The sequence below is a fragment of the Diplotaxodon limnothrissa genome, linkage group LG6 (genome assembly GCF_057381915.1).
Source record: "Diplotaxodon limnothrissa isolate DT_005_m linkage group LG6, D_limnothrissa_male_GT1.1, whole genome shotgun sequence".
NCBI lineage: Eukaryota > Metazoa > Chordata > Actinopteri > Cichliformes > Cichlidae > Diplotaxodon > Diplotaxodon limnothrissa.
Genome location: NC_140601.1, coordinates 27,235,477 through 27,262,851, shown reverse-complemented (window position 1 = coordinate 27,262,851; position 27,375 = coordinate 27,235,477). Strand labels below are relative to the sequence as shown.

General features: G+C 41.1%; 1 protein-coding gene across 9 annotated transcripts in view; it reads left to right on the top strand.

Moving 5' to 3' along the window:
* LOC146630721 (nuclear factor 1 X-type-like) overlaps positions 1–27,375 on the top strand; it is a 110,275-nt gene that overhangs the window by 59,339 nt on the left and 23,561 nt on the right. For all 9 annotated transcript variants that reach the window (XM_085354924.1, XM_085354929.1, XM_085354925.1 and 6 more), the window contains one exon: positions 27,143–27,205. In XM_085354924.1, coding sequence (XP_085211050.1) covers positions 27,143–27,205 — 63 coding nt within the window. The remainder of the gene's footprint in view (positions 1–27,142; positions 27,206–27,375) is intronic.

Genomic DNA, 27,375 nt, shown 5'->3' with positions numbered 1-27,375 from the left:
TCATCCTATAATATCACTTAATACCTGTTAATCATGTCAAAAGTCAAGTTTCTGTGGTTGAACTTGAACTTGATCCTGATCCTGAACCAGAGCTGTTGCTTTCCCTCTCCTTTCTCTCTCTCCCTCCCGCCCTGTCTCTCTGTCTCTCTCCCCTCACCCCCCTCCCTCATTGTTGGGATTAAGGAGCAGTGGCCGCATCAAAGGCCTGTCACCACTAGAGTTAATGGAGCGTCACACATGTGCATTCACACACACAGGCATGAGAGACAGGTCCTGCAACTTGAGATGGGGGTATTTGGAGATTTGGGATGGGGGTATTAACAGTATACAAAGGAAAGAGAGAATGCTAAAGAATGGGTTAGAGGGCAGGGTATGGAAAGCATGTGTGAAAATGAAATGTTACAGTACAGACTCTAATAAATCCTGTGTGTGAGCATGCAATTATGAAAAAAGCTGGAGCAATGAGAGGTCATGGTTAGAGGTCGAATCCTTTAAGAGTACATGGGGGAAGTTTGTATTCATAAGAAGGAAAGAAGAGCGGCACTTGTTCAATGTAAAGTCTAATGTCATGCTTGCTTACACTTCAAACAGAAAGACCCTTTATTCACTGGAGAGAAATGTATACTGTTATCAGACACACACATGTTACTGGCAAGCATAGATTATATACATAACCACACACAATGACGTGCACCTTCCTGAAATATACTCCCACACACATACACAAATGAACGCATACCAGCAGAGCTGGGTTAACAGGGTACAGTTCCTGTTACTTCCCTGATCAAACAATGGCAGCTCTATTACAGGCCTGACAACCCAGACTATGTCGAGAGAGAGACAGATGCAAAAAGAGAAGGAGAGAGGCGGAAAGAAAGGGGGCAGACAGAGATAGAAGGGGCAGCAGGCTGAAGAAAAGCAGTCAACAAAACAGGCTTGCCAGAAAAAAAGAGGCTCAGAAGGAGAAAAGAGAGATCTTGTTACATACAGGATATACTGTAGAGTCCTCCAGGGTTTTGTCTCCTTAGAAGTTGCAAGACAGAAACTGTATTTCATTACCTGAATCAAAATAGCCACCTGTGTTGTGGGAATGACTTCGGCTGCATGTGGATTTGTGCTTGCTCTATTCACAAGCCCAGAAATATGAATTTGAGTTGTGCATGTGCTTCTCTCCAGTGTGCTGTACATTAGGAAGTGGCCAGACAGTGTTTTGTCCCTTCTGTTTGACACCAGCGTGTACAGAGCCCCTGTAAGGACACAACCTTTGCTTGGAACAAGCCACCCCTGTGTTTTCCCTCCTCCTTCTCCTCCTTCTCCTTCTGCATATCCTGCCTGCCCCGTCTCTCCAGGAAACGCTCCTCCTCCTCCCTTCCTTCCTCCCTCCCTCCCTCCCTCCCTCCTCACCCCCACTTCACTGCTGTCTGGGCCTTTATCACTCCTCTGCCTCCTTCCTCTTTCTATCTATCTGTTAGGATGAAAGAGTCAGTGAGGGAGTACGTGTGAGGGAGCATTCCCTGTGTGCATAATTGTCTGCGTGTGTGTGTGGGTGAGCACTTATGTGTCTTTGTGTGTACATGCGTCTTTGTCTGTGCAAGTGTGTCTTTGTATATGTGATTAAAATTCTGTTGACTCTAGCGAGCTAGCTGTGTGAGGGCTTCCATTGAGTCAGAGCAGGTGGGCTCCTGCTTCTACAGTCCTGCTAATCACTCCTTCCTCTGGGTGACTGACTGGGTCAGGCAAAGGGCAGCTGACATACAGACAGCCCACTGTTGATGCCAAATAGTGAGGAGAAGTCAGTGGATGGTGAGACCTTGCTAGGTCCCACCCCCAAAATTGGTCAGCTGTTCCGTTTTTCATGTGGACTTTTCTGTGATTTCCTTACTTAAATGCTTAAGAAATATGTGTTCGTTTTTACAATATAAATTTTACAATATAAATTTAGTGCCCAGAGCAAAGTACACTGCTTTGCAGCACCTGTAAAAATTCATTCACAGTACAAATGTATTTTAAAATGACTCAGCCTGTCCAGCTGTCAAACAATGCTGGCAATAAGACAAACTTTCATCACTGAATGGATGTAAGAGACAGTTTTGGTTGTTAGGCAAAATAGAAACTCAGCATTACATCATGTAATAGGCAGGTGTAATTGTTGCTGTGCTATTAGTGGCATCACTTTTTTGTATTTTAGATTATTCAGTAAATTGACTATAGGATGAAAATATGAAGTCCTTTATGGATGAACATAGTTATTCTGTGTGTTTGTTCTCTGATCTTAGGGAAAGTTGAGGAATACTTTTGCTTCTTTCAGGGGTTTTTTTCTTTTCAAATGAATCATCTGTGTTTGTCACTTTTTCTGTGCTTGAGCTTGTCAGATCCACCAAAGCTTCAGATCAGCCTGGTGGAAGCATGGGTATGGGCATGATAAAGTTGAAAGTTTCCAAGATGGGAAGTCTGTGAACAGCATGACTGCTGTCTTGGCCACCGGTCAGATAAGCTTCTGTCATACACTGAGACAGCTCATTAACCCTGTGAGTCGACAGACTGACTACATCAGATAGCCAGTCACTCACTCAGGAGGGCTTTTTTTAAATTCTATGGATGGATGATGGATGAATTTTTTTAGTATGTTAGTATTCTTTGTTTTTTCATACTGTCATAGTAAAGTATCTGCGGTTTATGTCCATGACTGGCTGCTCCCAAAGAGAAGAATTGATTTTTGAATTTACATGTAGCAGCCAGGTTTTTATGGAGATTCACACTTTTGTGTAATTCATGTCTTTTATCTGGTTTGCGATTTTAATTGTCATGTGAGGATCAGAGATATTCACAAAGCTTTAGTCCTTTAAAGCTGGAGACAGTTACTCTAAATTGTGTGTCTTGGAATCCAAAATAATGAAATAGAGCTAAAAGTCAGAGCAAAATAAAGTCTAAAGTCTGTCATTTACAGGATGTAGGACATCTGCACACACAGCAAGAATTTGGTTGCTCTCTTGCCCGTTGTCTACTTGTCAACTATCCAGTAGCTGTCAGTAAACCTGTGGCAAATAAAATCCGCAGTGAATGAAAACATGTTTCTTGACTTGTGCCTTAAGCCGAGTTTCCTCAGTAAGCTAGTGTGCATGAAAATTTGGAGAATGAGACAGATGAAGAGAACAGGGAGATGAGTCTACCAGCCCTGGCATTAAGGGCCTTCCAGCACAGCTGCAGACTGAGACTGAGATGCACCAGTGGAAAGAGAGAAACTGCATTTGCGTTTTTCTTTGATCAGTTGGGGGAAGGGGAACCACTCATGTTTTGTTTTTTTTATGTATGTGTGTGCCTCCGACTTTATTCCATCTTTTATCTGTGTACATATACAGTTTCATGTAAACGCATAAAGAGTCTGCTCTCTGTCCTCTATAAAAATTTTATATCTGACCAAATGGCTGAAAGTCAGTCTGCAATCATCACTTACAAACTTATTGGATGCATGTAAAGATTATGAGAAGTCTTCAAAAATATGCTAGGACTAACAGCCTAACAGTGTATCAATAAAAAATATTTTTCAAGTAACGCTCAATCCTTTTAATAAGGAAAAATGGGAACCATGTATTATGTGACTCATATGCTTCAGTAATGGAATTTAAAAACATTATCCAAGTGGAGGCTTAAGTCAGATGTATGTGTATCTATTTCTGAAGTACCCAGCTATATATTTCTATTCTGGACTAGTGCCCAGTGCTGCCTATGGCTCCTTTCCTGGCTTGCTTCCAGTCCAAACTACAGATACACCAACCAGACTGGTTGAAGCATTAGCAGTGAAAGAAGATCACCTCTAATCTCTGATTTAAAAAAAATGAAAAAAGAAGAAGTTACATAAAGTATTGTGAGCTGTGGAGTATTATTTCAGATACTTTGGCTACCAACCAAGACATTCTTAAATCTGGCAGGGACTGCAGTACTTTTTTTGTGCGTGTCCCCCTCGTGCAGAAAGTACAGAGGGCTCATTGTGTCTTTTTCTGTCTGGGTAAGGAGGGGGAGCATTTGTGTGCACCATCCAGAGAGTGCGTACCTTCCCTGCAAAACCCTGCCTAAGTATGTTGTAAAGCAAAGATGAAAGTGAGTGTGTTAAATAGAAATCCACCTCCTGTTTCTTCCCTCCTTCCCCTCCCGCTCTTCCTATTTCCCTCCATCCATCTCCTTCTTTTCTCCAGCATTGGTATTTTTTTCTGTTCCCTTTTTCCCTGTCAGGCTTAATGCCTGCTTACAGCTCCATTTACGCTGCATGCGTGGAAATTGGGTTGGGGATCTTGTGGGTTTTGTGTCCTTGGAGATAACCAATGTGTGGGAGGTGACAAAGGTAGTGTAAGCTGTTAGTGTGTGTGTTTTAGCATGTGCATGTGAGAGAGAGAGAGAGTCTGCTTTAAGTGCAGGAATAGATCTCTGACAAATGGAAGTGCGGAGGGGTATGCATCTGTCAGTGTTGTTTGAAAAGCCAGAAGAGTGGTAATCTGAGCGAGTCACTCCACCTTGTGTTTGATACACTCCGCATCTCAGCTCGGCCTGCGTCGCACAGCTGTGTTCTGCTTTGAGTAGTCAGGCCACTCTTTCGTTGAGCTGATGAGCTTTTGGCTTTCATTCATCAATTTCTCATCAAAGTTACATACACTGGAAAACTGTGGTGTGACTAAAAAAACAAAAATCTTGTAATCGGCCAATAAATGGCAATGCAGTCTCTCAAGAAATGAGCACCACTGGTACCAATAATGTGTTGTGATGTGCTGTCATAATGACTATAAGTGTTTTCCTCCACTCAAGTTATTTGAGCTGTTAGACAGTTTGTACTTATATAATTGATTGAGGCCCAGAAGCTAATCCTTCATGACCGGTTGCTGCTTTTTAAAATACGAATTTTAGACTTTTATGGGTTTACTTTGTTTAGATATTGTGCCGTGTTATGATTGGAAGGGAGGTTCTGTTTTAAATAAAGATTTTACTCTTATTTCAATCAAGATCACCTCTGACTGTTTTCTCAATGAGATTCAAACTAAAGTAAAAACAAAAAAAAAAAAAGCTTACATTTTGATGCCAGCTTTTAGTCACCTTACTCTAAACTAAATTAAGTTATGCATGTTTTTTCTGTTTTTTTTCCTTTCTGTCTTCTTTCAAATTCCTCTCTTTCACTCACCTTCCCATCTGTGTTTCTCTCCATCCTGAAGTGATTAGCATAGCCCCATCATCAGCATCACCATTAGTGTCGTCATGGTCCTTTATATCCCCACTAGTTCAATCGGTAATCCTCTCTAAACAATCCCTCATAGCCCTGATTCACCATTAGCTTATCAATAAGCCCAAATAATCACTATCAGCTACAAAGAAGCCAAAGCAGGAGGATCTGTGGCGGTCAGCCCAACCCAAAAGCTAATAATAAGCCCTTACTGGGCCTTACGCCTCAGGCTGAACTGCATGATTTGTGGCTGAGCACTGAGCCCCAGCCAGCTTGATCTAAAACAGTCTGACACTGGCTTATTGATCACGCACATTGATTCAAATGGGAGTGAGTGCTAATACACATGAACTCAACGCCAGAATGAATTCCATCCCAGTATGTCATTAACTTTTATTTCACATTAACCATACCACCTCAGTCCTCTTGACTCTCTCTGCCTGCTATCTCAGAAGAGAGAGTCAATCAACGAGGGCGTCAGCAGTTTCACCACAAAACCCTCAAGTGGATTACATCACCACCTCTTGTTAATGTCTGTCACAAGCCATCACCATGTTGTTGACTTCATGCAGTCATCTACTCAACTTTTAGTATAGCTAGATATTGGAACCAGTTGTATCCAGTCATAGCGAGCCACAGGCATGACCTCTTTGTCACTGAGAAGTACTGGATTTTGATTCTCTGCAGTGGAATACAGTTTCCCTCTTTCGTTCTTGCTTTCTGACTTCCATTGTTTCCTTCATCTTCTATTTGTCTTTCCATCTTTCTGTCTGCCTTGTAAAAAATGAGCAGTTTTTTTTCTGGAGGTAAACACAGCCCCCATACAGCACACATCTGCAGGATTGTGTAACAGGATGTGGAATTTAGTAGCCTATCTACATAAACCATTGGACGCACACCCTGTATTCTCATTCCTACAGTCTGCCAGGGTTTCCCCTATAGGCTGGAAAAGGAAAGGTGAGCAAGTCTCGAGTTACAAAAAATGTAAACAAAGAAGAAAGAGTGGGTATTGATATTACAAATTAGGTGCAATCAAAAATGTTTGCATTAAGTGAAAAGGAGTGGAAAGACATACGTTTGTATGTGTTTGAGATAGGGAGAGGTTAAATTGTGAAACAGAAATAAACAGAGTAATGAAGTGAGAGGAAAAAAGGAGTCAACCAAGCAGAGTGGTGACTGAGAGGGAAGAAGAATAATTAAAAGACAGAGAATGATGGAGCTTTGGGAGGAGGGTAATTGCAGGAAAGGGTGATTATTAGTTCGTCACTATCCCCAGTCTGGAGGCTCCCAGACCAAGGCCACGGATAAGTGAAATCATATGGCTGTCTCATCACAGAGCAGAAAGAGAGAGTGCTGATGAATGCAGACGCTTTCAATGAAGCAGTAAACATTCATTCAAAAACGCTCTTTGACAAATCCACCTCATTTATGCTATAGCCCATATGGCTCTATGAGTGAGCGCCTGTGTTAATGTGTGCATCTTTACATCCCTAATGCACATTCTTCATCTTTATGTATCCAACACTTTTGTTTTAGGACTCTTTCGGTGATTGCAATCAAGTGAATGAGTAGTGGTGAGTGAAATAGTCACACCATACAGTTAAGTGTCCATGAAATAAGTGCCACTGCAGAATCCTTCATTGTTGAACAATGAAGGATTCTGCAGTGGCACAAAGCTATAGGAAAGCCTCGTTGGTATGAGGAAGACAACACCTTAAATCTTCATAAAATACAATCTAGCCGTAGTAAAGAAACAGAAGGAAGATGTTTGTATTTGTTTTCAATTTAATTATATCTTTCTATACCAGGTGTCACAAACCAGGTGTGACCAATGGATTTGTTTCTGTACTGACAGTTATAGAAAATAGCAGGGGAAGTGATGACAGATTGGTCTTACTAAAAACTTTACATTTATGATAAAACCTGTCTAACTGAATATATGCTGTATATTTTATTGGTAAAACTATGGCAGAGTAGTTCATAAATTGTTTTTATTCAGCATTTATAGCCGTAGAAGGCTTTGTCAGGAACTCATAAACAGAATTAAACACAATTTACAGGAAACGTTACAAATTCAGTAACGTTATAAATTTTGTTTATATTCTGTGATTATATGACAAAAGCAAATATTTGTGTAGCAAATGATATAAGAGCCTGTATAAGTGGAAGTGTTTGCCCCCATCTGTTAAAGGAAAAACTTTCTCTGAAAAGTAAATTAAATGAAAAAAAAATGTTTACAAAAATATAAAGAGTTTAGTCTAGTTTCTGTACTATTTTATCTTGGTCATGAATTAAAAAACAAACAAAGAAACCAACTTTATTTGCTCTTAAGATCTGTGGTTGTAAATCCCCAGGGGAGCTGCACTACCAAAGATAACACTAATGCACTTTTAATCTCAGCCATTCACTTAGCAAGGATATTTACAGTTTTCTAGAGAAAGGCTTGCCTGAGGGAGACGCTTCAAAAACAAAAAGAGCTGCATGGAGAAGAGTGATGATGTTTTTGTTTTTTAGAGATAGCACGAGTAGCCCCAGCCTTTTAGATGAAGCTCAGCTCATTCTGCAGTGGTGTTATGTGGTTTTCTTTAACTCTTATTCACTCAGGCAGGCTAAATGATTCATTGTTTTCATTTAAGGAAGACACCTGTAGACATGTGCGCGAGTGGAGGGAGTATTTCACACATAAAGCCACTCTCATTGACATGGCATCAGATACTGATGGTTTATCAAACTCACTGAGACATGAACACATTTCAGACATCTGCTCAAGTGTGTTAAAGGTGTTTTTGTAATATTGGATGCTCAGTGCAAATGCTCATTTTTAAAAAAGCTGCAAAGTCCACATAGATGAGAAGAAAGGTAGCAGTGCTGTAAAGTGTTAATTTTAAGCCTGTGTCGGACCTTTGTTTTTTAAGTATGTTTCAATTTGTTTTCACTCAGGAGTAGTTTCATTTTTCAACCTTTAGTGTGGTTTTGAATCCCAAACTACTTGGTTAGCTTAAAGAAAAGATCATGGGTTGGGTTAAAATGAGCCTTTCACAATTCTCTATCCTTGCCTGATGAAAAATTAAGTGAAAAGGTAATCAGTGCCTGATCCACTCATCCACATGTGATGATTTAGGAGTAAGACTAGGCTAAACATACCTGCAGGCTGCCCAGTAGACCCACAGCAGCCTTGTGATTGATATACAGTATTTAGGAGTACAGTCACTGTCTGTGTGTTAGACTATTTTTTCTTTTTTTTTGTCTTTCATATTGCACTGGAAAGAAAGTACATAAACGAAGAAACGTGCATCCTGGCTTCATTTATTTCAGTCATGCTCAGTACTGTAAAAATACAATTTAATTTGTGGATAAAGACTGTCATTAAGTATTATTTCCCAAATTAACGGCTGGTAAAAGTTTAATACCAGCCCACCCTGCTCACAGTGAAACCTCAACACTACAACCAGAAAATCTCCAGGACCTGGCATCAGTCTAGAAACTTTTTCCACATCCATTTCAGTGTCAAGAATTTCAAGGCCTCTGGTCATCTCGCACCACCACACAGCATCCCTCTGTCTGTCTTTTTGTCTCTCTCTCTCGCTCTCCCACTCTGTAGTCTGTCCTCAACCAACCCTGAAGAGCTTTATGTGCGGGTTTGTTAGTTTTGGGAGCTGCTTTACTCAACATCAATCCAGGCTGGACAAGTAAATGCCTTAAAATGAGTGAAATCCCCCCCCAAAGCTGATAGTGCAGGGATAGTACCGGCTTATGTGTTCCAGTGGGATCTGGATGGAGTTAGATTGAGAATAGTACGGAGAGCGCGAGTCGGGTGGGGGAGTGTTTCCACTGTTGAATTTAATATAAATGTACAAGCAAGAATCATATGTGCTCTCGTATAATGACTCGTATCATAAACATTTTACAAAACAGAGTGGAGTTATGCTATTGAGCTTGGACACTGAAAAGACAAAAAAGAAAAAGGAGAGGAAGTTATAACCCAGAGACAGACACAGAAACGGTGGTGATGAGATATGAGAGAAATGAAAAATTTCCATGATTTCATTGTGTCACCCTGATACTCTGCTCCTTTTTTCTCTCTCTTGTTCCCTCCATCTCTTGCCATGCTGTAACTCGGCTGTGTGTTTATTTTCTTCCCTTCCAGCTTCTCTTGCTCACATATCCATCTAGCCCCCCTCTCCTCTCTGTCAATTAGCTCATGTAAACTTTGCTTTCCCTCATTGTTTTTCCAGGGGAAAGTGCCTCTGCTTTTGATTAAGCCCAAGGCTCTGCTTTAATACATAGCTCCCCCTGCCTCCCTAACATGCACACGTGTGCACGCACGCACACACACATACAGTAGAAGCATCGTATTTCTGCTTTACTGCGCAGCAGTAGTTTAGCTTTTGCAGCCGTGCACTGATTGACTGCCAGCTTATATGTTTCTTTCTAACATGAAGCTGCTTCATGTTTGTTTGTGCCTGTCTATTCTACACAAACTCTGCTGCATGAAGGGTTGCCATGTTTGTGGTTCAGAAGTATGCATCTACATACAAACACAGGGAGAGACACACATGCATAGGTGTGGTTTGGGTGGTAGATGGCAGTAGCACCTGTCTGCCAGCTGCTTGTTGTCCCTTGGGAGCTTCAACCGCCTGACTGACAGGTGAGGATACCCAGGGCTGAGAGGCACAACACAGCTGTCCTAGCCCAGATGCTGAGGAGGGACAAAAATCCTCTGTGTGTGTTCGTTGCCTCATTATCCTCACCTCCACTTTTTTGAGTTTTGAATAAAACGGGTGTCGTTGAGATCAGCATGAATCAAGTTTGTTAACAGGTGAAACTGACAGAGAAAAAACTGACCCTCATTTCTGCCATGTGCTTTGTTTCTGTTCTTTCTCTTATTTTCACTCATTGTTGTTTTACAAAGATCTCAAAAGATCAGTTCTTCCCTCACTTTCTTCCTTTCTTTCACTTTTGCTTTTTTCCTTCCCTACCTCCTTCTCACTCCTTTTCCTTCCTTCCCTTGTTGCCTCTCTTTCTCCGGTTCCCTCCATCTCCCCTTTTCCACATAAAGCTGTTTTTCATAGAAGCCCATGCAGCCTGGAATAGCATTCCCCCGGGCGCTGCAGGGTGAAACACTAGACTTTTCTGAGCCCAAGCCAAACAGATGCTGGCTCTTGGAGTCCCACCAGAAACAAGCCTTCATGCTTCTCCCTTTTTTCTCCTTCTCTCTCACTTTCATGCTTTTTGTCTTTTCTCTTTCTGTCCCTGGTTCCCCATCTTTCTTCCTGGTCTCTCATTCTCCCGACACTTTCTCACACTCTCTTCTCTGTCTGAGTCTCTTCCTTCTTTTCTGTCAAGGGCAACATCTTAGTTTCTTAATCTCTTTGCAGTGTCGTCAAAGCAGCCTGGTGTCTGGGCTCGAAAAGTCTGTTCAGCCTCTGCTTCGTTAAACTCCCTCCATTAAAATCCCTTTGTCAGGTGTCAGTCGCTTTGTGCTCCCACTTCTGAGGAGAGACTCTTTGCTTGGAAACAAGGAAGGAGTGGAAAAGTGGGGTTTCCTTTCTTCCTGCTTTACCTTGCTTTTTTGTGCTTTATCCTCCATGAAGTCTGTACTCCTACCTTTTGCTTTCTCTGTTGTTTTTTGTCCTTCCTAAATTCGCCTAAATCTTTTTTTTTTTTGGTTGTTTTTGTTTTGGCAGAACTTGCTATCCTCCCCCCCTCATCCCCCTGCCTGTATAGCTCCTTCCTCTACTTATTTTTCTCCCTGCCTTTCTTGCTTGCTCAGTCTTTAAATTTGCTTGAACCCAGGGACCCCGACTGTTACGTAAATGGGTTAAACACAGACACACGTGCTCGAATACTGTATGTACACACTTATGCCTGCACATACCCTTTTTCATTGCGTATGCACACACGCACAGAGCGCTATAGGGCCAAACTTGGCTTTGCAGCTTTTGGCAAATGTTCAACTCTCTCCCAGTCTCTTCTATCGCTCACTAGCTGATGCACTGTTTACATGAGCTGCCAGTCACAACCAAATCAAAAGCCTTTTCCTCTGAGCTAAGAACAGTTGGGGGCCTGGGAGGTATGCAGTGAGTTGGTGTGCTAATACTGATACGACTATCGCCATTTTTGGTGGCTGAATATCCCCATTTGTGTCAAGTGCTGCTGCTCTGCAACAACCTTAGTAAGGCTGGGTCTTTTTAAACAAGTTCTCTTGGTGGAGTGGAGCAGTTTAATAACACTTAACGTTTTTTGAACATACTCTGGGCTGATTGCAGGTATTTGATTTTTACATAATTAAAATTTACTGCAGGGAAAAGTGGGAATCCTTCTGTGGTCTCAGCAATGTTTAAATTAGAGTTTCCCTGTTGATTTGAATATCTTGTTATTTATTATTGAATGACTTAATATCTTGATCATATTACACTGGTTCCTAACAAAACAGCCATTCATCCTCCTAAATGAACCCTGCGAACCCTAGGGTACATAAGCCTTTTATAAGGTTATGTAACATATTATGGTGGCTTCACCAGGCATTACATCACAGGGTTAGATTACTGGGGATCAGTTCTGCTCAAAGACAAAACTCTACCCCAGCATACACACATTGCTTCCTGCTTTATACCTATATATGCTGCTGATGAAAGCTCATGTTTGTTAAGTAAATTGTACTTGTTTGGTGAAGAGAACAATGACCTTGGGTACTAGTATCTGTTGCAGAGAGCAAACACTAAGAGTTGATTAAGTCTAAGACGGGTAAGTCTAAGTTTTGGGTTTCAGACAGCTGGTCAGAGTTACTTCCCTCTTAGTTAAGCACATGTTTGGGTAATAAAGAAAAAACATCATCAGTGGAGCTCTGACACCACGATTCACCGTGGCAACCAGTAAATAAAGAGCAGAGCCTCCAGTGTAGTCAGAAAAATGAACGTGGGCCAATATGGACCAGAATATTTTTATAAAAAATAAATGAATAACCACAGGTGTAGAAGAGAGTCAGCAAGTTAAGACGAATACCGATAAATACATTTAAAGTGTCCTCCATTCAATCATTTGCCCAGATTGAATTTCCAGTAATTAGTAATGCAGTTTGAATCCTATTAAATTGTACATGAGATTGATAAATATGTTGTCACCTGTAATATTCAGTTGTACTATGATAGGAATTAAAATGATAAAGTACAGTTTACTTATGACTTTAAAGTCATAGCTTTACCCAGTAAAAATTAATCTGATGATTTGCAAGGACAAGTTCAGACTTGAAATTTTTTGTTTTATTATTTTGTGTTTAATATAAAATAAAGAATTAATATATTTTATAATAGATGTAATTTTGCTGATAGGAATTACAAACGAAACAAGCAGCAATATAAATTGCTGTCCAAAAATTCAGCTGTTTCTGAATTTAAGCGCTTAAATTCAGAAACTACATTTGGACCAGTTTTGGAAGTCTGGGGTTTTCTCATTTGTAGCACACAAATCCTCACTCAGAAATATTTATCTTGAGTATTTTATGTGTCTAAAACTTCATACAAGTTATTTTTTTAAAACAGTGATTGCTACAGCAGTGCACAGTAAATGTTTTAGCGTGGGGAATCCACAGAGTTAGAAAAAGATAGCCTATAGATTTTATTCTGTGCTGAACACCACTAATCTGTCCTTACACCAGTATCAGATGGATTCATTAAATCAGTCCAATGGAAAGCAAACATGTTCCTGGGATTTTAGTGTATTAAAGACGTTAAGTTGTGCAGGTCAATGTAATCCGATATATACTTTGATACTGAAAGTATGCATGAGGAAACGAAACAGAGTTGCTTCAGGTGCAGCATAAAAGGAAGAATCAGAGAGACTCAGATTATGTTTAAGAGCATGTTCAGTTCAAAGAGTCAGTAACACTGACAACTAAACTAGGGGTTAACTATTTATGGTGCAGAAAATCTGTAATTTCCATCATCTCAGGGTTAAACTCAAATTTTTTACCAAATTTGTTTTCTAGAACAGGCCCCTAATTGTTTGTGTTCTCTTGTCTGAGTCCAAAATGAGCGTCAGGGGCCTCAAAAAAACTGTGAGAAGAAAAAATTCAGCTGATCAGTCATGGTTCAGTCATCTCTGAGCATGTTCACACTTGTTCACTCTGAGTTAACAGCATGCATGATGCATTTAAAAAAGCCACCATCAATAAGCTGAAATCCACCATGGCAAAGGGTAAACATGGAGCAGAGCTTCTAGATTGTGCATTGAAATAGCATGTGACAGTAGAGATTTATCAGGAGCAGGGACAATGAAAGAGCCCAAGTTGGAGTGGAGAAACTGTGTGCACGCCAGTCATTCATAATTTAGCAGACTTTGAGTCCTTTAGTAGCTGATTAACAGTGGCATTTCACAGCATAGAATTAGTTAAATATGTAAATATATTTAATTGATTTTAATTATTCAGATGCAAAGTAGAAGTTGTTTCAGTCATGTACAGTAAATGTTTTGTGACATTCTGATACTTGTTTTATTTTTAGATTCTCATTGACTTCTGAGGAAATAAAACACGTCAGACAGCTCCTTCAGGTTCTGCAAGAGGACCTGAAGAGTATCTCTTGGTTCTCAGGAAGGGTCATGTTATCACAGTAACTGACTGAGACTTAGTTTAACTGAAAGCCCAGAGTTTCCCTCACCTAAGGATTAACAAGCTCTTAGTTTTCCCTAAACCCTCTTTCTGAAATAAACCCCTAGTGTGATTGTGGGAAGCTGTACTGTAACTGTGTGTTTAGCTTTAGCTTTGGATCTAAATTTCATTGATTAGGGTCATAGGCTGAGGCTAAGCAAAGCACTATTAATATGGATTAGCCACACAGCACAGTCAAATACCATGGTCCAGTTGCCATGTGGACAATCAGATAGTCTGTGCGTGTATGTTTTTGCGTCTGTGTGTGTGTGTGGGGGGGGGGGGGGGGGGGCAGAGTTGCAGGGATGTTGTGTGGGGTGATTGTGGTAAGGAGGTGAATTAGATTTAGAATTAGTATTAGTGAAGAGAAGTTAAGCGGGATGGGCTTACGGGCTAAGCGCTCAGTGGTGGTGGGGATGTGAATCCTTATATAAACACTGATACGCACACATTGAAACAGCAAGATCAATCAATACATGGAAGCTTTTTTTGTTTCTGAATATAATCTATTTAAAATAAGGTAGACAAGAAGAGATGGAAAGAAATGACTGAAGATGGCTGACAAACTAGCACATAGCTCTCTCACACACACACACACACACACAAAAGTGGTGTTTTAGCAACTTGTTGTCTCTGGGTACACACATGCTTTGTCTGTGATCAGAACTCTAAGCAGACTGAGGACCTCTGCTGTCTGGCAGAAGCCTTGGGGTCGCCTGATGTCCTCTGCCTGAACTGAGTGCTCTTTTCTGGAGAAAGAGACTGAACATGGCAAGAGGTGATAGAGAGAAAATGTGTGCATGTATACATTATCCAGTAACAATCTCTGTTTTTATCTGTGTCACTTAATCAAATAACTCGTGCTAACTCTTTCACCCTCACACACGCGCATATTGACCCCGTGTGGCAGTGATGCAGCTCCCCATTGAGTGTCTATACTGCCAAACAGATGGTGGTCTGCTTTACTGTACAACTGCATCCTGATTGGTTTATCTGCTTGTCTGTGTTGGTTCCCTCTCTTGTTTGTTTGAACTCCAAGCTGTTCGGAGCTGCACTTGCTGTGAGGGTTACCACAATTGCCATTTGTTGGATTATCTTGGCGTCATTGTTCCTTTTTAAAAAAAAATTCTGTCTGTCATGTTGATTTTTTAAATTTTGGGGGGGAAACCATTCTTTCCTGAATTACGGATGTTTTGTTACTAGAAATAAATTAATTAGGGTCCACAAATTGGTGTGGTGAGATTTTTTAAAATATATATTTTGTGGTTTTATAATACTTATTATTGTATATTTGACCTCATGCACTAAGGAGGAGTTTTTTTTCTTTCTTGTGCAGCTAAATACATAGCATCAAATTTTTATCTTTGCTCATGGCGCTCCATCAAAGATTACACCCAAAGATAAACTCACAAAATGCCTGCTGGTGATAGTGACTGCTGGGTCAACTTCAGCCTGTCTGTTGCGCCTGGCTCCAGCTCCCTCACATGACCTCACCCTTTACCCCTCATCCCTCTCATCATCTGCCCTGACCGGGCTGCACAATGGACAAAGAGTGCCTCGAGAGTTTGTGTATGTGTGTGTGTGCTTATGTAAAAATGTGTGAACATTACCAAGTGCCACGCTGTTTCTTTTTGAGCACGCTCTTGTCTCTCTTTGTGTGGTAAAAGTGCATGCACCGTGAACCAGACTTGATAAGATGGCAGTTTAGTTCCTGAATCCTGGCGCTCGAGGGCACAAGTTCATAGTCTGTCAGCTTTGCCATGTCCGTGCAAACTCCTCTCTTCCTCCTCTGTAATCCTCAGTCTGCATAGCAACAGTCAAACACACGGCGACACATCAGCAACACGGTGAGACACAGAAAATGAACATTGACATGGCGCAAAATGAGCGAACGTCAACCCCTTGCCAACCTTGTGAAACTTCGCTATCATTGGCGCATACATTTTGACACGACTGTGATTGGTCACTGCGGGTCCACACCCCTGTGTACACACAAACAGACACTCACACTTATAAACACGTTCAAACACACTGTTTGCTTTGCTTGCCCTACGTTGAGCTGTCTGGCTGGCATCATCTCCAACTGCAGAGCCAAAGGGTCAGAGGTGACCACTGCTTGGCAGAGCAAGCTCCATGTCCTTCCGCTCTTCTCTGAGTGTGTCTGTGTGTTGTCAACGTGACAGCATGACCTCTTTGATCAAGTTTGCTCTCCCGGAGTTTTCCTCCATGTATATACAGTATAATATACACAGCCTTTACATGCAGCCCTGTTTTTGCTCTCCTCCTGTGTTTGCCAACAGCTCCTTTCCTCCTCTCCTGCTAGCATCTCTACTCCTTTTTTCTTTTGATTCCCCCCAACTACCTCCCACAGCGTTCTTAGTTTCTGAATCTCACCCTCCCTCTGTCCTCTTGGCACAGATTGACAGGACAGTCTCTTTGATTGTTCATACTTCCCATTGAGACTCATATTGTGGCAGAACGGAGCCCATTGAATGGTGCACTGTATGAATGCAACCAAGCAGGGGGCAGTGTCCAATATTTACTTCATGCAAAAGTTAATGTTATTTTTATGTGTTTATATTTATTGAAATTATACACTTGGATTTTTTTTCCAGATATATGACTTAGATCACTTAGATGTTATTATAGAGAGAACTTTTTTTTCAGTAGAAAATTATTTTGATTATGAGTTTTATGTATTCCCAATAGAACAATAATAATTTTCAGATGCGTTCAAATGGATGTATTCTGTCTTTTCTTTCATCATTCCATTTCTCAGGAGCAAACAACTTAAGAGTTTCTCTGTAATTGGGTCTCTTGCTTTCCAGTGCAGCGTATTCACCCAGCAGACTTATTGACGTATTGTTATGTTCATAAAGTGGCACATTTGCTCTGAATTTTCATTGAAGTGTTCCCCGAGAGAAAAAGACTTGGCTGCTGGAAGAATGTTTGTTATCACTGTTATCTCAGTGGTGCTTTTGGAGGAGTTGGCAACCTTGCTCAGTATCACTTTGTGGATTTGTGTGCATGTGTATGTGTGTGTGTGTGTGTGTGTGTGTGTGTGTTGAGGATGTTTTCTCACTCTTATCGAAGTGTCCTTGGCTGCGCAAGTGCACCAACGTTCTATCAGTGTAAATCACCTTCTTTTATGTGTCTTGTAACGAACTGGAAAGAGTTTCAGGCATAAAAGTGAGAGAAAGAACAAAAACAATAATACTTAAGACATGTGCTGGTAAACAGGCAAGGATGTGTGGGCAGAAAGCGAGTGGTCTGTGTTGTTTAAAAGTGTTTGACTGATGCATTGGAACCAGGTAGGTGAATACGTATAAAGATATATTGACTATATTAGACTAACATTAGTCTAATATAGAAAGAGAAAGGAATAAATGGAAGGACAGCCAGTGCTACATGGGGGAGAGACTTACCTTAAAGCACCCCTCTGCTGGCCAGACAGGAAGTGTGTGTAACACCCTCAGCACAAAGACCCACAGTGTGTATCTAGGGCAGCAGGAAAAGGGACCGGGGGAGGAGAAATCCAAGTCTCAACACATGGCCTTCCCTTGCTCTTCAGTTCCATACTCAGCTTAGTACTGTACTTTCTCTGCAACATTTCCAGCTTTCCTTTTACAAAGCTGAAAACTGTGAGATGCTTCTCATACTCATACTTCCTTTTCTAAACTGCCTTTTAATTTCTTCCTGATTTTGCTTTGCAAAGTTTTATGATTCTTGTGCTGGTTTCTTCAGCTGCAAACATGCATTCTGCCACAGTTTCATTTAGTTATTCTTCTTTCCATTTTCAAATCATGTTCTTTCCCCTGCAAATCTATATTCCCTTGGCTCGCATATCTGTGTCTCTGTATTTCCCCTCTCTCTGTGTCTGTCTGTCTCTGTCTCTTTGTTGAGCAGTGCTCAGCTCCTGATGTTGCAGAGTGTAAGGCATTTTGATTTGAAACACTTTCTTTGAACATGATAGTACGCATGCTATGTAAGGGTCTTGCTATCTAAGGGCAAAATGCAGAAGGGATAAGCTCCTACTCACATCTCAATAATATTCACGGCTCCATATTTCTCTTTGATTTTATTCACATCACATCTCTCTCTCTCCCTTTTCATCTCTTTGTCTCCATTTTCTCCATTCCTGGCCTGCTTCTCTGCAGTCTAGAGAGTGAAGTCTGAGCTAACTGAGACGCCTGGCCCAAGGCCTTGTTGCTTTATTTGCATTTCACCATGGTTTACGTGTGCCAGGAAAATGCCACCTGGTGGCGATAGCAAACCACTGCAGCCATTTATTCAGTGTGTGTGTGTGTGTGTGTGTGTGTGTGTGTGTGTGTGTGTGTGATTTAGATGTTTGTGTCTTGTGAAAGCCACGTAGGTAGTGAGAATAGTGAGAATAAGTGTACCGCCTCTTCCTCCCTCCTTCTCCCTCCCACATGTTCCCCTTCTTTTTCCCTTTCCGGCCTTTGTGCAGCTGTATTTATTTGGGCTGGACCAGGGCATTGCAGAGACACTGGTCCTTAACACGTTTGGGCCCCCACCCGGTTGACTCCTTTAAGCTGAGTAGAGATGAAGGTTGACAGGGTAATAATGCTGGTGTCAACACCACTTACAGGACAGTTATATCAGTATCAGCTCGGCAGGGGGACGTTCACACTCTGTTAGGCTAGGTCGTGAACCGTGCTGGGGGCCCCCAGCCTCAGCCACAGATACACTCACACATGCATTTCTCTTGAGCTGCTGTTAATGAAGCAGCTTAAATGTACATAATGCAAGGTCTTCATGCTGATATAAAGATAACACAACTTCACGCGTAGATACACGCAAGCTGAACACATTAATTCAGTGTCGATACACTTTTTCCACATTATTTTTAATACATTCACAGAGTACGTTTGTACCAGTGTGTGCTCGCTTGTGTATGTGTGTTAGGCTCTGTGCCTTCTTGTGTCAGCTTAAGTAGGACTCTTGCTCCTTGAGCCCTAGCGCTCCTTCAGGACTTTGAGTGTCTGTCCAAAGGCAAGTCTCGTCAGCATGACTCCAAAGCACAGAATCTCATTTACACTCGACTGTCCATATTAATTATGAATCAGAGTGCTGTCGGAGGCTTCTGTGACCGCATTGCATAGCAATGATCACTGTAACCAAATGGGATACTTAGAAGCATTCCTGCCTCACAAAACCTTTTATTGCCTCGATTACTAAATGAAACTATAAACATGCAGAATGTGCTGAGAGCTTTTGTTGTGTCTTGCAGAGAGTTCATAAAGGATTCAGATTTGATCTCACAACTCCAAAGTACAAAAACTTGGTGTAACAAAATCAAAGCATATTGCAGTGTTTTGTAAATTATCATTGACCTGTGTTGTACTGCCGATAGTGTAACAGCACGTTACCTGTTTCATCACAAGAACTGTGCTAGGTTTAAAAATGGGGACATACTTTAACTGAAATCCTTCAAACACTTTGTAACTTTGCAATTCCTTTCCATAGTACAGGCTTTTAGGGGCTGAAGATACAAAATGATTAAGTGTAGTCTCTCATGACCAAACCAATCTCCACAGTACCAGAAAAGCAGCTAGAAGCCCTCCTGATCATAGAGAAAAATAAACTTTCTTAGTTTTATCTTTTATTAAACAACAATTCCCAGCAGTGCCACTGCAAAAGATGTCTCTGAGAAACCTTGTTGAATTTTGTTTTAACTTTTTGTTGAAACTGAGGTTGTTAATGTTGTTTCATGAAGTAAAGAGCTTAGACTCAGTCTTCATCTAATGTGACTGGAGCCCAAATGGTTTATCACTTATATAAATGGCATTCTTGATGCTATGAACATCAGTAGTATTCAGCATAGATTTGTGCTCTCGCCTTCTACACACAGACATCTCTAAATTTTCCTTCAATTTTTTAATTGTTATGCAACTTAGAGGGTCACATCTCCAGATCCTTAACCATTTTTCTTTGAGCAACATCGCTGTTAAAATTGTCAGTGGTTCTCTTTTACACTGATCTTCATCCCTTCATCCCAAATCATGATTCCACCCGCCAGCTGATATTAACTCCATCACATCATCACTTATTTATTTTTTACCTCATGGCTTTTTACCCCTGTCTCATAACTTTCCACCATGCAGACTTTTTTGGAATGCATTTGAGGCCTAAAAAGCAGGCATTAATTTGTTCTTACAAATAAACTAAAGGTGTCCTGACAAACATTATATATCTTGTCTTCAAACTGTTTGGAATGACATACTGTACAAGTCAAAGTAAATTTAGAAACTCCTGCTGTATTTATTTACATTTTCCATACTGTTGCTCTTTCCAACTTGAGGTTGTATTTTGCTGTCTGCCTTTGGATACACTTCTGTTTCTTTAGCATTAAACAAGGAAAACCACACTTGTGAATAGTACAAATACAAAGATATAAATGGTTTCACCACTGAGCGCTCCGTAAACATTTACATAAATTCAGATGGGGCAGTAATAAAAAAAAAAAAGGTTAATGTTTGTGTGTTAAAATAAACACCAGACTGTGGCAAAAATATTCTCACATCTGCATAGTAAATACAGTATTATAAAGACCTCTGTGGGGGAAAAAAATCCCCTGTGTTTTGTTATTTTTCACTTTATCTGCATTCTTCTTCTTTATTTTATTTTTTTTTGGGGGGGGAATCGGTGACTTAGAGTAATCTGACACGCTTCCCATACTGGCAAGATTAACAGAATGCATTGTTTCACAGGCTCTGATTTAAGGAAGCATGCCACGACGTGTGTGTAGATGCTAAGTCTGTGACTCATTTTCAGCTCAATACAGTAAACTTGTAGAGCGGGGCAATATGGGTTAAAAATCTTAAAACTTTGATCAAGCACTGTGGCTTACTTTAATGCCACAAGTGAATGACTTTACACATCTACAGGAAACTAACTATTCATGTTTAAACCCATAAATAAAGATTTTTACTACTTATATTTCCTATTTAACAGCACACATTACCGAAGTGTGTGTTGGCTTTTTCTCTTACAGTCAGAATTTCCTAAGTAAGTTATAGGCCTAAAACCTAAGGATTAGCATAACATATATTGTGGCAGCCTGGGAATAATCTTGCAAGTTTATAAAGTCAACATTTTTGGAAAAAACATGTCTCTGGAAACCCAGTGATGGAGAAACTTTGCAGTATACAAGAAATTGCACTGGTGGAGAGAAAAGGTGATGGTAGGATGAGAACAAGGATAAGTGGGGGAATGAGGAACAGAGGAGAATAAATAAGGAGTGGGGTATGTGTGGGCATCCAGCCAGCCAAATACCCTCCAAACCTCCACTTTGACTATCACCCTCTCCACTCGTTGCCTGCGACTTCATGCATCCTCTCTAGACCATAACCCGCTCCCTTTCCCTCTCCCACTTTTCTTTCGCTTCTCTTCCCATCCTCCATACCCCCAAGCCTTGTAATCCCTCCTCTCTGCTCCTCCCACTGCTCTTCCCCCTCACTCCTCTTCCCTCCTCCTCCCCGCTCGCTCCTTCTCTCTTTTTTTCAATCCTTCCCTTCGTCTCTCAGCATCTCTCTCTCCTGGGTCTTCTTGCCATGGTGCGGTGCTGCTGGCAGAGCGTGGGCGCAGGCGGCACACAGACGGGAGCACAGATGGGCAGCAAGCTGCGCAGGGCGGCCAGGCACACCTGCTCCACACACACACACGCGCACACATACACACACACATGCACACACAGAGCCCTACTCTCCCAACCCGCCTCACAGCCTGCCTGGCACAGTGGCACGGTGATACAGGGACACAAACACAAATACACACAGACACACATGTATACATATATAGATACATACATTTATTTGTGCATTCACATAAACAGTTGTGCGTGTGCAGATTTGTAATACATTTTGTATATGCCAGACGAACAGTGAGCATATATAGCAGCTAATTACACCATAGATTTGTCAGTTTCCGCTGACATTTTCGTTCTCTTATGACTCTTATTGATTCAAAGTTTGGCTTCTAAGCAACTTATAAGATTTTCCTCTAAGAGTAAAGATTTGTAAAGGTCACATTCACACTTTGGTTTCAGCACATGGGGATCTGGTTAAGACTTTTAGGACAAAAGCGTTTTTGCTCACATACAGAGATGTATACACTAAATAGCAGAAGTGATGAAGACTTATTAACACAGAAACAGAAATGTTCCCTCGTATGACACAGACTTAAATAATTAAAAAATGAAACAGAAATATATATATATATTAAAATAAAAAGGGTAAAAAAAATAATAAAATAACATCCAATAAAAGAGCTGAGTGAACATCTGTGTGGGATAGCCGGGGGGATTAGGAGGGTTTGGAACATTTTAAGCGCATTAAGGATTAAAAAAAGGTCAGAATGTTTAGCAACATACCGATAAACCTCTTAAGCGAAACCCAATTGGGAGGCTGTACCGCGTTATCCTGTGTTTTGGGGAGGAGAGGAGAGGAGAGCTGAGGGGGAGGAGGAGACGGAGGGGGAGTGGTGGAGTTGACATTTGTTCCAACAAGGAGGGGAATCTCAACACATACTGGTAGTTACACACATGCATGCTCACACATATGGACACATGCTGGTTTGATGTGGCTACAGAGTACATTAGCTCACTTGTTGGTTTTCATGTTGATGTTGGCAGTGTGCGTGGTTGTACCGCACATACTCACAAATGACAAGCAGTGTTTATGAATCTGTCAAACAGCGATGTGCCACTGCAGAGCCCACTTGTTACTTCTTTCATTTTTGATCAGCAATGACCAGCAAGATGTATTTTCATTGTCAGGAGACGATATGAAGATTTGCGGTCTCTCACTGTTTTATGTCTATGTCAAGAGTATATCAATTAAAAAGAAAAAAATATAGGAATTGTAATATGGATTATTGAGTATTGATTTAAATGTTCCAAGCGAAATAATCATCTTGAGCAATGTCCTGACACGTTTCAGATTTTCCTCAAATCACAGAGGTCTAGTTAGTTTATCCGTCCAAAGGACTGATGAGCTTATGCCGTAGCAAGGCATCTGGCCACAATCCACAGTCGCTACTCCTCCTACAGTGTTGGTCAGAATTTAATCAAATGTACAAATGTGCTTGAGGTCAAGGTAACATGGTTCATTTTATAGACAATAAATTGTAACAGATTAAGCCTTTTTCTCTTTGGTTTAATTGCATTGGTGCCTCAGTTTTTACACCTTTGAGCACTTTCAGTTTGTTACTGACCCAGAGTTCTTTCAGGTGATGAAATTTGTAACGGAGTTAGTCCTCACTTGAGTACACACAGCTTTAGCATCTTCCGATGACCAAAACAGTTGAAAAAGCCACTGAGCTAAAACCTTTATCCACATCTGTGGAACAGATGTTGGATTGATTAGTTGTTTGTTGGGGAGGATTCTTTAATAGATCCATTTGTGACCTTGGAGATTAACAGCGCAGGAGGTAATATTGGGGAAAGAGTGATTAGTGAAGAAAATTTAATAGCTTAGGAATTATTATAACTAATGAGGATATCATATGTTTTTTAAAAAAATGAGGAGAAGGAGAATCCTCCACTTGACCTCATGAAAATTAGGAGGAAAGCCACAGGAATTAGTGCTGGGTGTCAGAGAGATGGTAAGAAGGATTGCAACCTAGAGAGCACAGCCACAGTCAGATGCATGGTGCTGTATGTCAAAGCCATGATGAGTTGGGTTGTGTGGATTGTAGCGGAGTTGTAAGAGAGAAAAGTCTGCAATCAGCAATCAGACAGTATAAAGAACCAGCACAGAGAGAAAGCAGATGCTCAGCTAAAACTCACTACACTATTTATTTATTTAAAATTAAAAAAATTATTATTTAAAATGATTATAAACTAATGATTAAAAATCCAAACAAATAATTAGCACTCATTTACTTTGAGCGTACACCAGCATTTAGTTGTGCAAAGTCAAGTTTGTTGATAACCAGCTCTCATTTTTAGGGACTTACGACATCCCAATTTACTCTTTACTTCCAGGATGTTGCACATAAAAGTGAAATCCAGGGGAAAATTTTAGTGCAAAGCCAATGTTTAGCTAAGTTTTAGTTAATCACTGTGATACTCACTTACCTAAATGGTTACATCAACAGTGATGGATGGGCTGAATCACATAAAGTCCGTCATGAATAACTGTATATATTTGTATATTCATACACTGTTATCAGAGTAGAGTTTGCGTGGGCTTCTCATGTGCACCATCAGGACACAATGCATACACTGTTTTTCTTTGTATGTCGTCTTTTTAATTCACTGGGTTCAAGCGGCTGCGGAGTAGGCTGAAAGGTTTGAAGTCAGAGATGGGTTGCTGGTGGAGGACGCAGAGGGGCATCTGAGGGAGGGAGTGGCTGCAGGACTCTGATTGGGGTTGCTGAAGGGAGGGCTTTAGGGGGCTGCGGTGAGAAGATAAGGGGCTGGATGCGTGGATGGAGGGTGTTGAGTGTAGAGTGGGGGGTTGTGGCTGCTGTCGTAGGCTGCAGCATGCACAGCAGTGATAACCAGACCTCTGTCTTACCTCCCTCTCGCCCTGTCCTCCTCACTCATCTCTACAGCTTTATGATGCACTGTTGAACTCAACAGTGGCACCTATTTCCAATGAGTGATGTTGCGATGTGTTGTAAGCACAGTCTTAGTAGGCTAAAGAGCCTGAGCTCAGAGCAATAGAGCCACAGCTGTTGATAGCTTCAGTATCTATGTAGGTTATCATATTGTGCAGTTTGCAGAAAAAGATTTTCAAGAGCTGAATAAACTCTGTAGGTGGGAAAATAGTATTATCAAAAGTTCTTTGCTTAGAATAAAAAAGAATACATAAATAAGATGAAAAATCAGAGCGATAATAGGAGTCTCTGTATCAATCGGTCTCATATACTGTGAGAGTTGGTGTGCCCAAAGGCAGTCAAAACCTCAGGGTGATGTTGAGAACAGCTATCAGTTTTCCTGCTGCTACTCATATGTGCCTGTCAGCTCTTATCTATACCATGAGCCTTAGCTTTCACACCTTGACAAGAGCAGAACATGTTCAGGTCATGACAGGCCAACAATAGGCAATTTAAGACAGATGGGCAGAGTTTCCAAGTGCAGGATCTTTCCAGAATGTGATATGTCCATACTGAAAATCAGTTGTTCTCCATTACCCAATAAGATTTGCAGAATATAATTTTAAACCAGAATATGGTATTATCGTTGTTAGGTAAAGCCAAATTCAGGTGATAAGAGCTTCCTGCTGTCACTGCGGTATTGCAGGATGGGCTGAACTTGTTATATTTGTTTAAAAAAAAACACCAATTGTGATTTCTGCCATTTATGCCGCAATTATTTGTAACATCTGTCAGGTGGCAGGAGCAGACTGGCTACAGAATAATCCTTCAATTAGTAACTTTCTTAATATCCTAAACAAACAGAACTGAGCATCAGGTGCCACACTTGTTACTGTAAATAATCAACCGTGGAAGCAAATATAAACACAGAACTGATTATGCATGTCAGTAGACATGCATAATCACACAAAACATGATAATAAGTTGTATGCGCCAATATGATTTCTTGAAGCAAATCCACCAAAGGAAATGTTGGTGTAGGAAAGAGGCTACGGACATTTTACAGTTTTTCAAAATTCATGCCTCACACGTGAATTTGTGCAGCTTCGTGGCGGCAGCCATGCTTTCTGTATTAGATTGTGAGATATCTGTAAAGCGTATTGTTCATACAGTAACGGTCCATTGCATCTAAGCGCCATATGCATAGTGTGAGAAATAGTGTTTACATTAATGTAGAGCCCTCCGGTGAAATACTACACAACGGTTAAAAAGTCCATTGAAGTGAGGCTGTTTTCTCCACAGCTTTCATTGGCCACCATATATGTTTACTCTGCGTGTGTACCTCAGTGTTTGTTCACGTGTGTGTACGTGTGTGTGTGTGTGTGTGTGTGTGTCTGAATGTGTCTGTGTGCATGCGTGGCGGGGGCGCAGCCTCATATGTTTGGAGTGAGTGCCGTCAGTTAGCTGGAATGTGGCACTACCGCCAATGCTAAGATGGCTGCCAAGCTCTAAGATGGCTGCCAGGATTACACCCAGCCAGTGAGAGACACAGAAGAGCGAGACATTCTGCATGAAAAGAGAGGGGAAAAAGAAGCTCTCTTTCATTTCTGTGCTCTTTCTTTCTTTCTTTCTTTCTTTCTTTCATTCTCGCTCTTGTCTGTCTCGCCCCTCTCTCGGTGGATAAGCACTGCTTCGTAGGCAGCGAGACAGGTCTGTTATTGTTTCTGCTCAGTAATCTGTGGCTTAGTGTGGCTGCAAGGCAAGTGCTGCTGGCAGGAGTCTGTGTGCTCTGTTATCACCTACAGCCTGCAGATAAACACCTCCTTTAGCTAGCTTACTAGCTAGCAAAAGCCTAGCTAGGCCTGAATGGACGGCCAATGGCATGAGTATCCCACATCACACCAGTCCAGGAAGTGAACTTGGTCTCAGCCACCGGTCTCAAACACCCATGTGTTTTTCTTTGTGACTTGCACTTTTACTCCAACTATCACGTGAATGAAGCCTCAGTAGACCAGTCATAACAGGTGTGCACAGCTGCACACATGTTAGGTTTGCGTTTTATGCGCTTGTGTTTTCTTTGTTATTATTTTATTTCAAAGGGACGAGCGTTGCCTCAATTTTATACAATTTTATACTCTGCGTCAAATCCCTCTGGACGAGCAGGCTGGCCTGGTCAATGTTATCTCTCGATCTGCATGTGTGTATTTATGTGTTTGTTCTTGTAAGGATTACAACATGTATTAAAGTATGAAGCAAAAATTACAGGAAGAAACAGATTGAGAGTGAGTGTTATGTGTGGTTATGTGTGTAAGGTGTTCCGTTTACGCAGACTAAATCCCTACCAGCAAGAAAGTATTAAATAGGATTAGGGAGAGGGATATGATTGCGTGGTTAGATACTAAATGGCATAGCAGCACAGTGTAAATCATCGCACCTTAAGTCTGGAGGGACAGAGGGAAACAGGAGAGAACAGTCTTAGATACAACACTGTCACACAAAAATGTGCGAATTCACACGCACATACATTCGCAAGATGTATACCATACCGCAGCACATACTGTAAGTCCCTCTTATTCCCTCTCACACCTGAAATATCACATTCTTGGCAACATGAACACACAGCTATGACTCATTGAGATGTTGCACGCTTACCAGTATGTTTTTATTAGTTTCTTAAGCATGCAAATCAGATAATAACCATTAGTCTGTCTCTATCCTTTTTGCAGAATCTGGACAATCAGACAGCTCCAGCCAACAAGGGGACACAGACATCAAGCCACCACCCAATGGTGGGTATATGCACAAGCACGTGCCTATGTTCAAACCCTCTTAAATTAGCGTTAAATTAATTTCACCGAGCTCATCAAGCTTCATCCACACATTATTGCTAAGGATTGTCTTATTGCATTGGAGTCACACTGGGTTAAATATGTACACTTGGGTTTTAAGGGGTATTTAT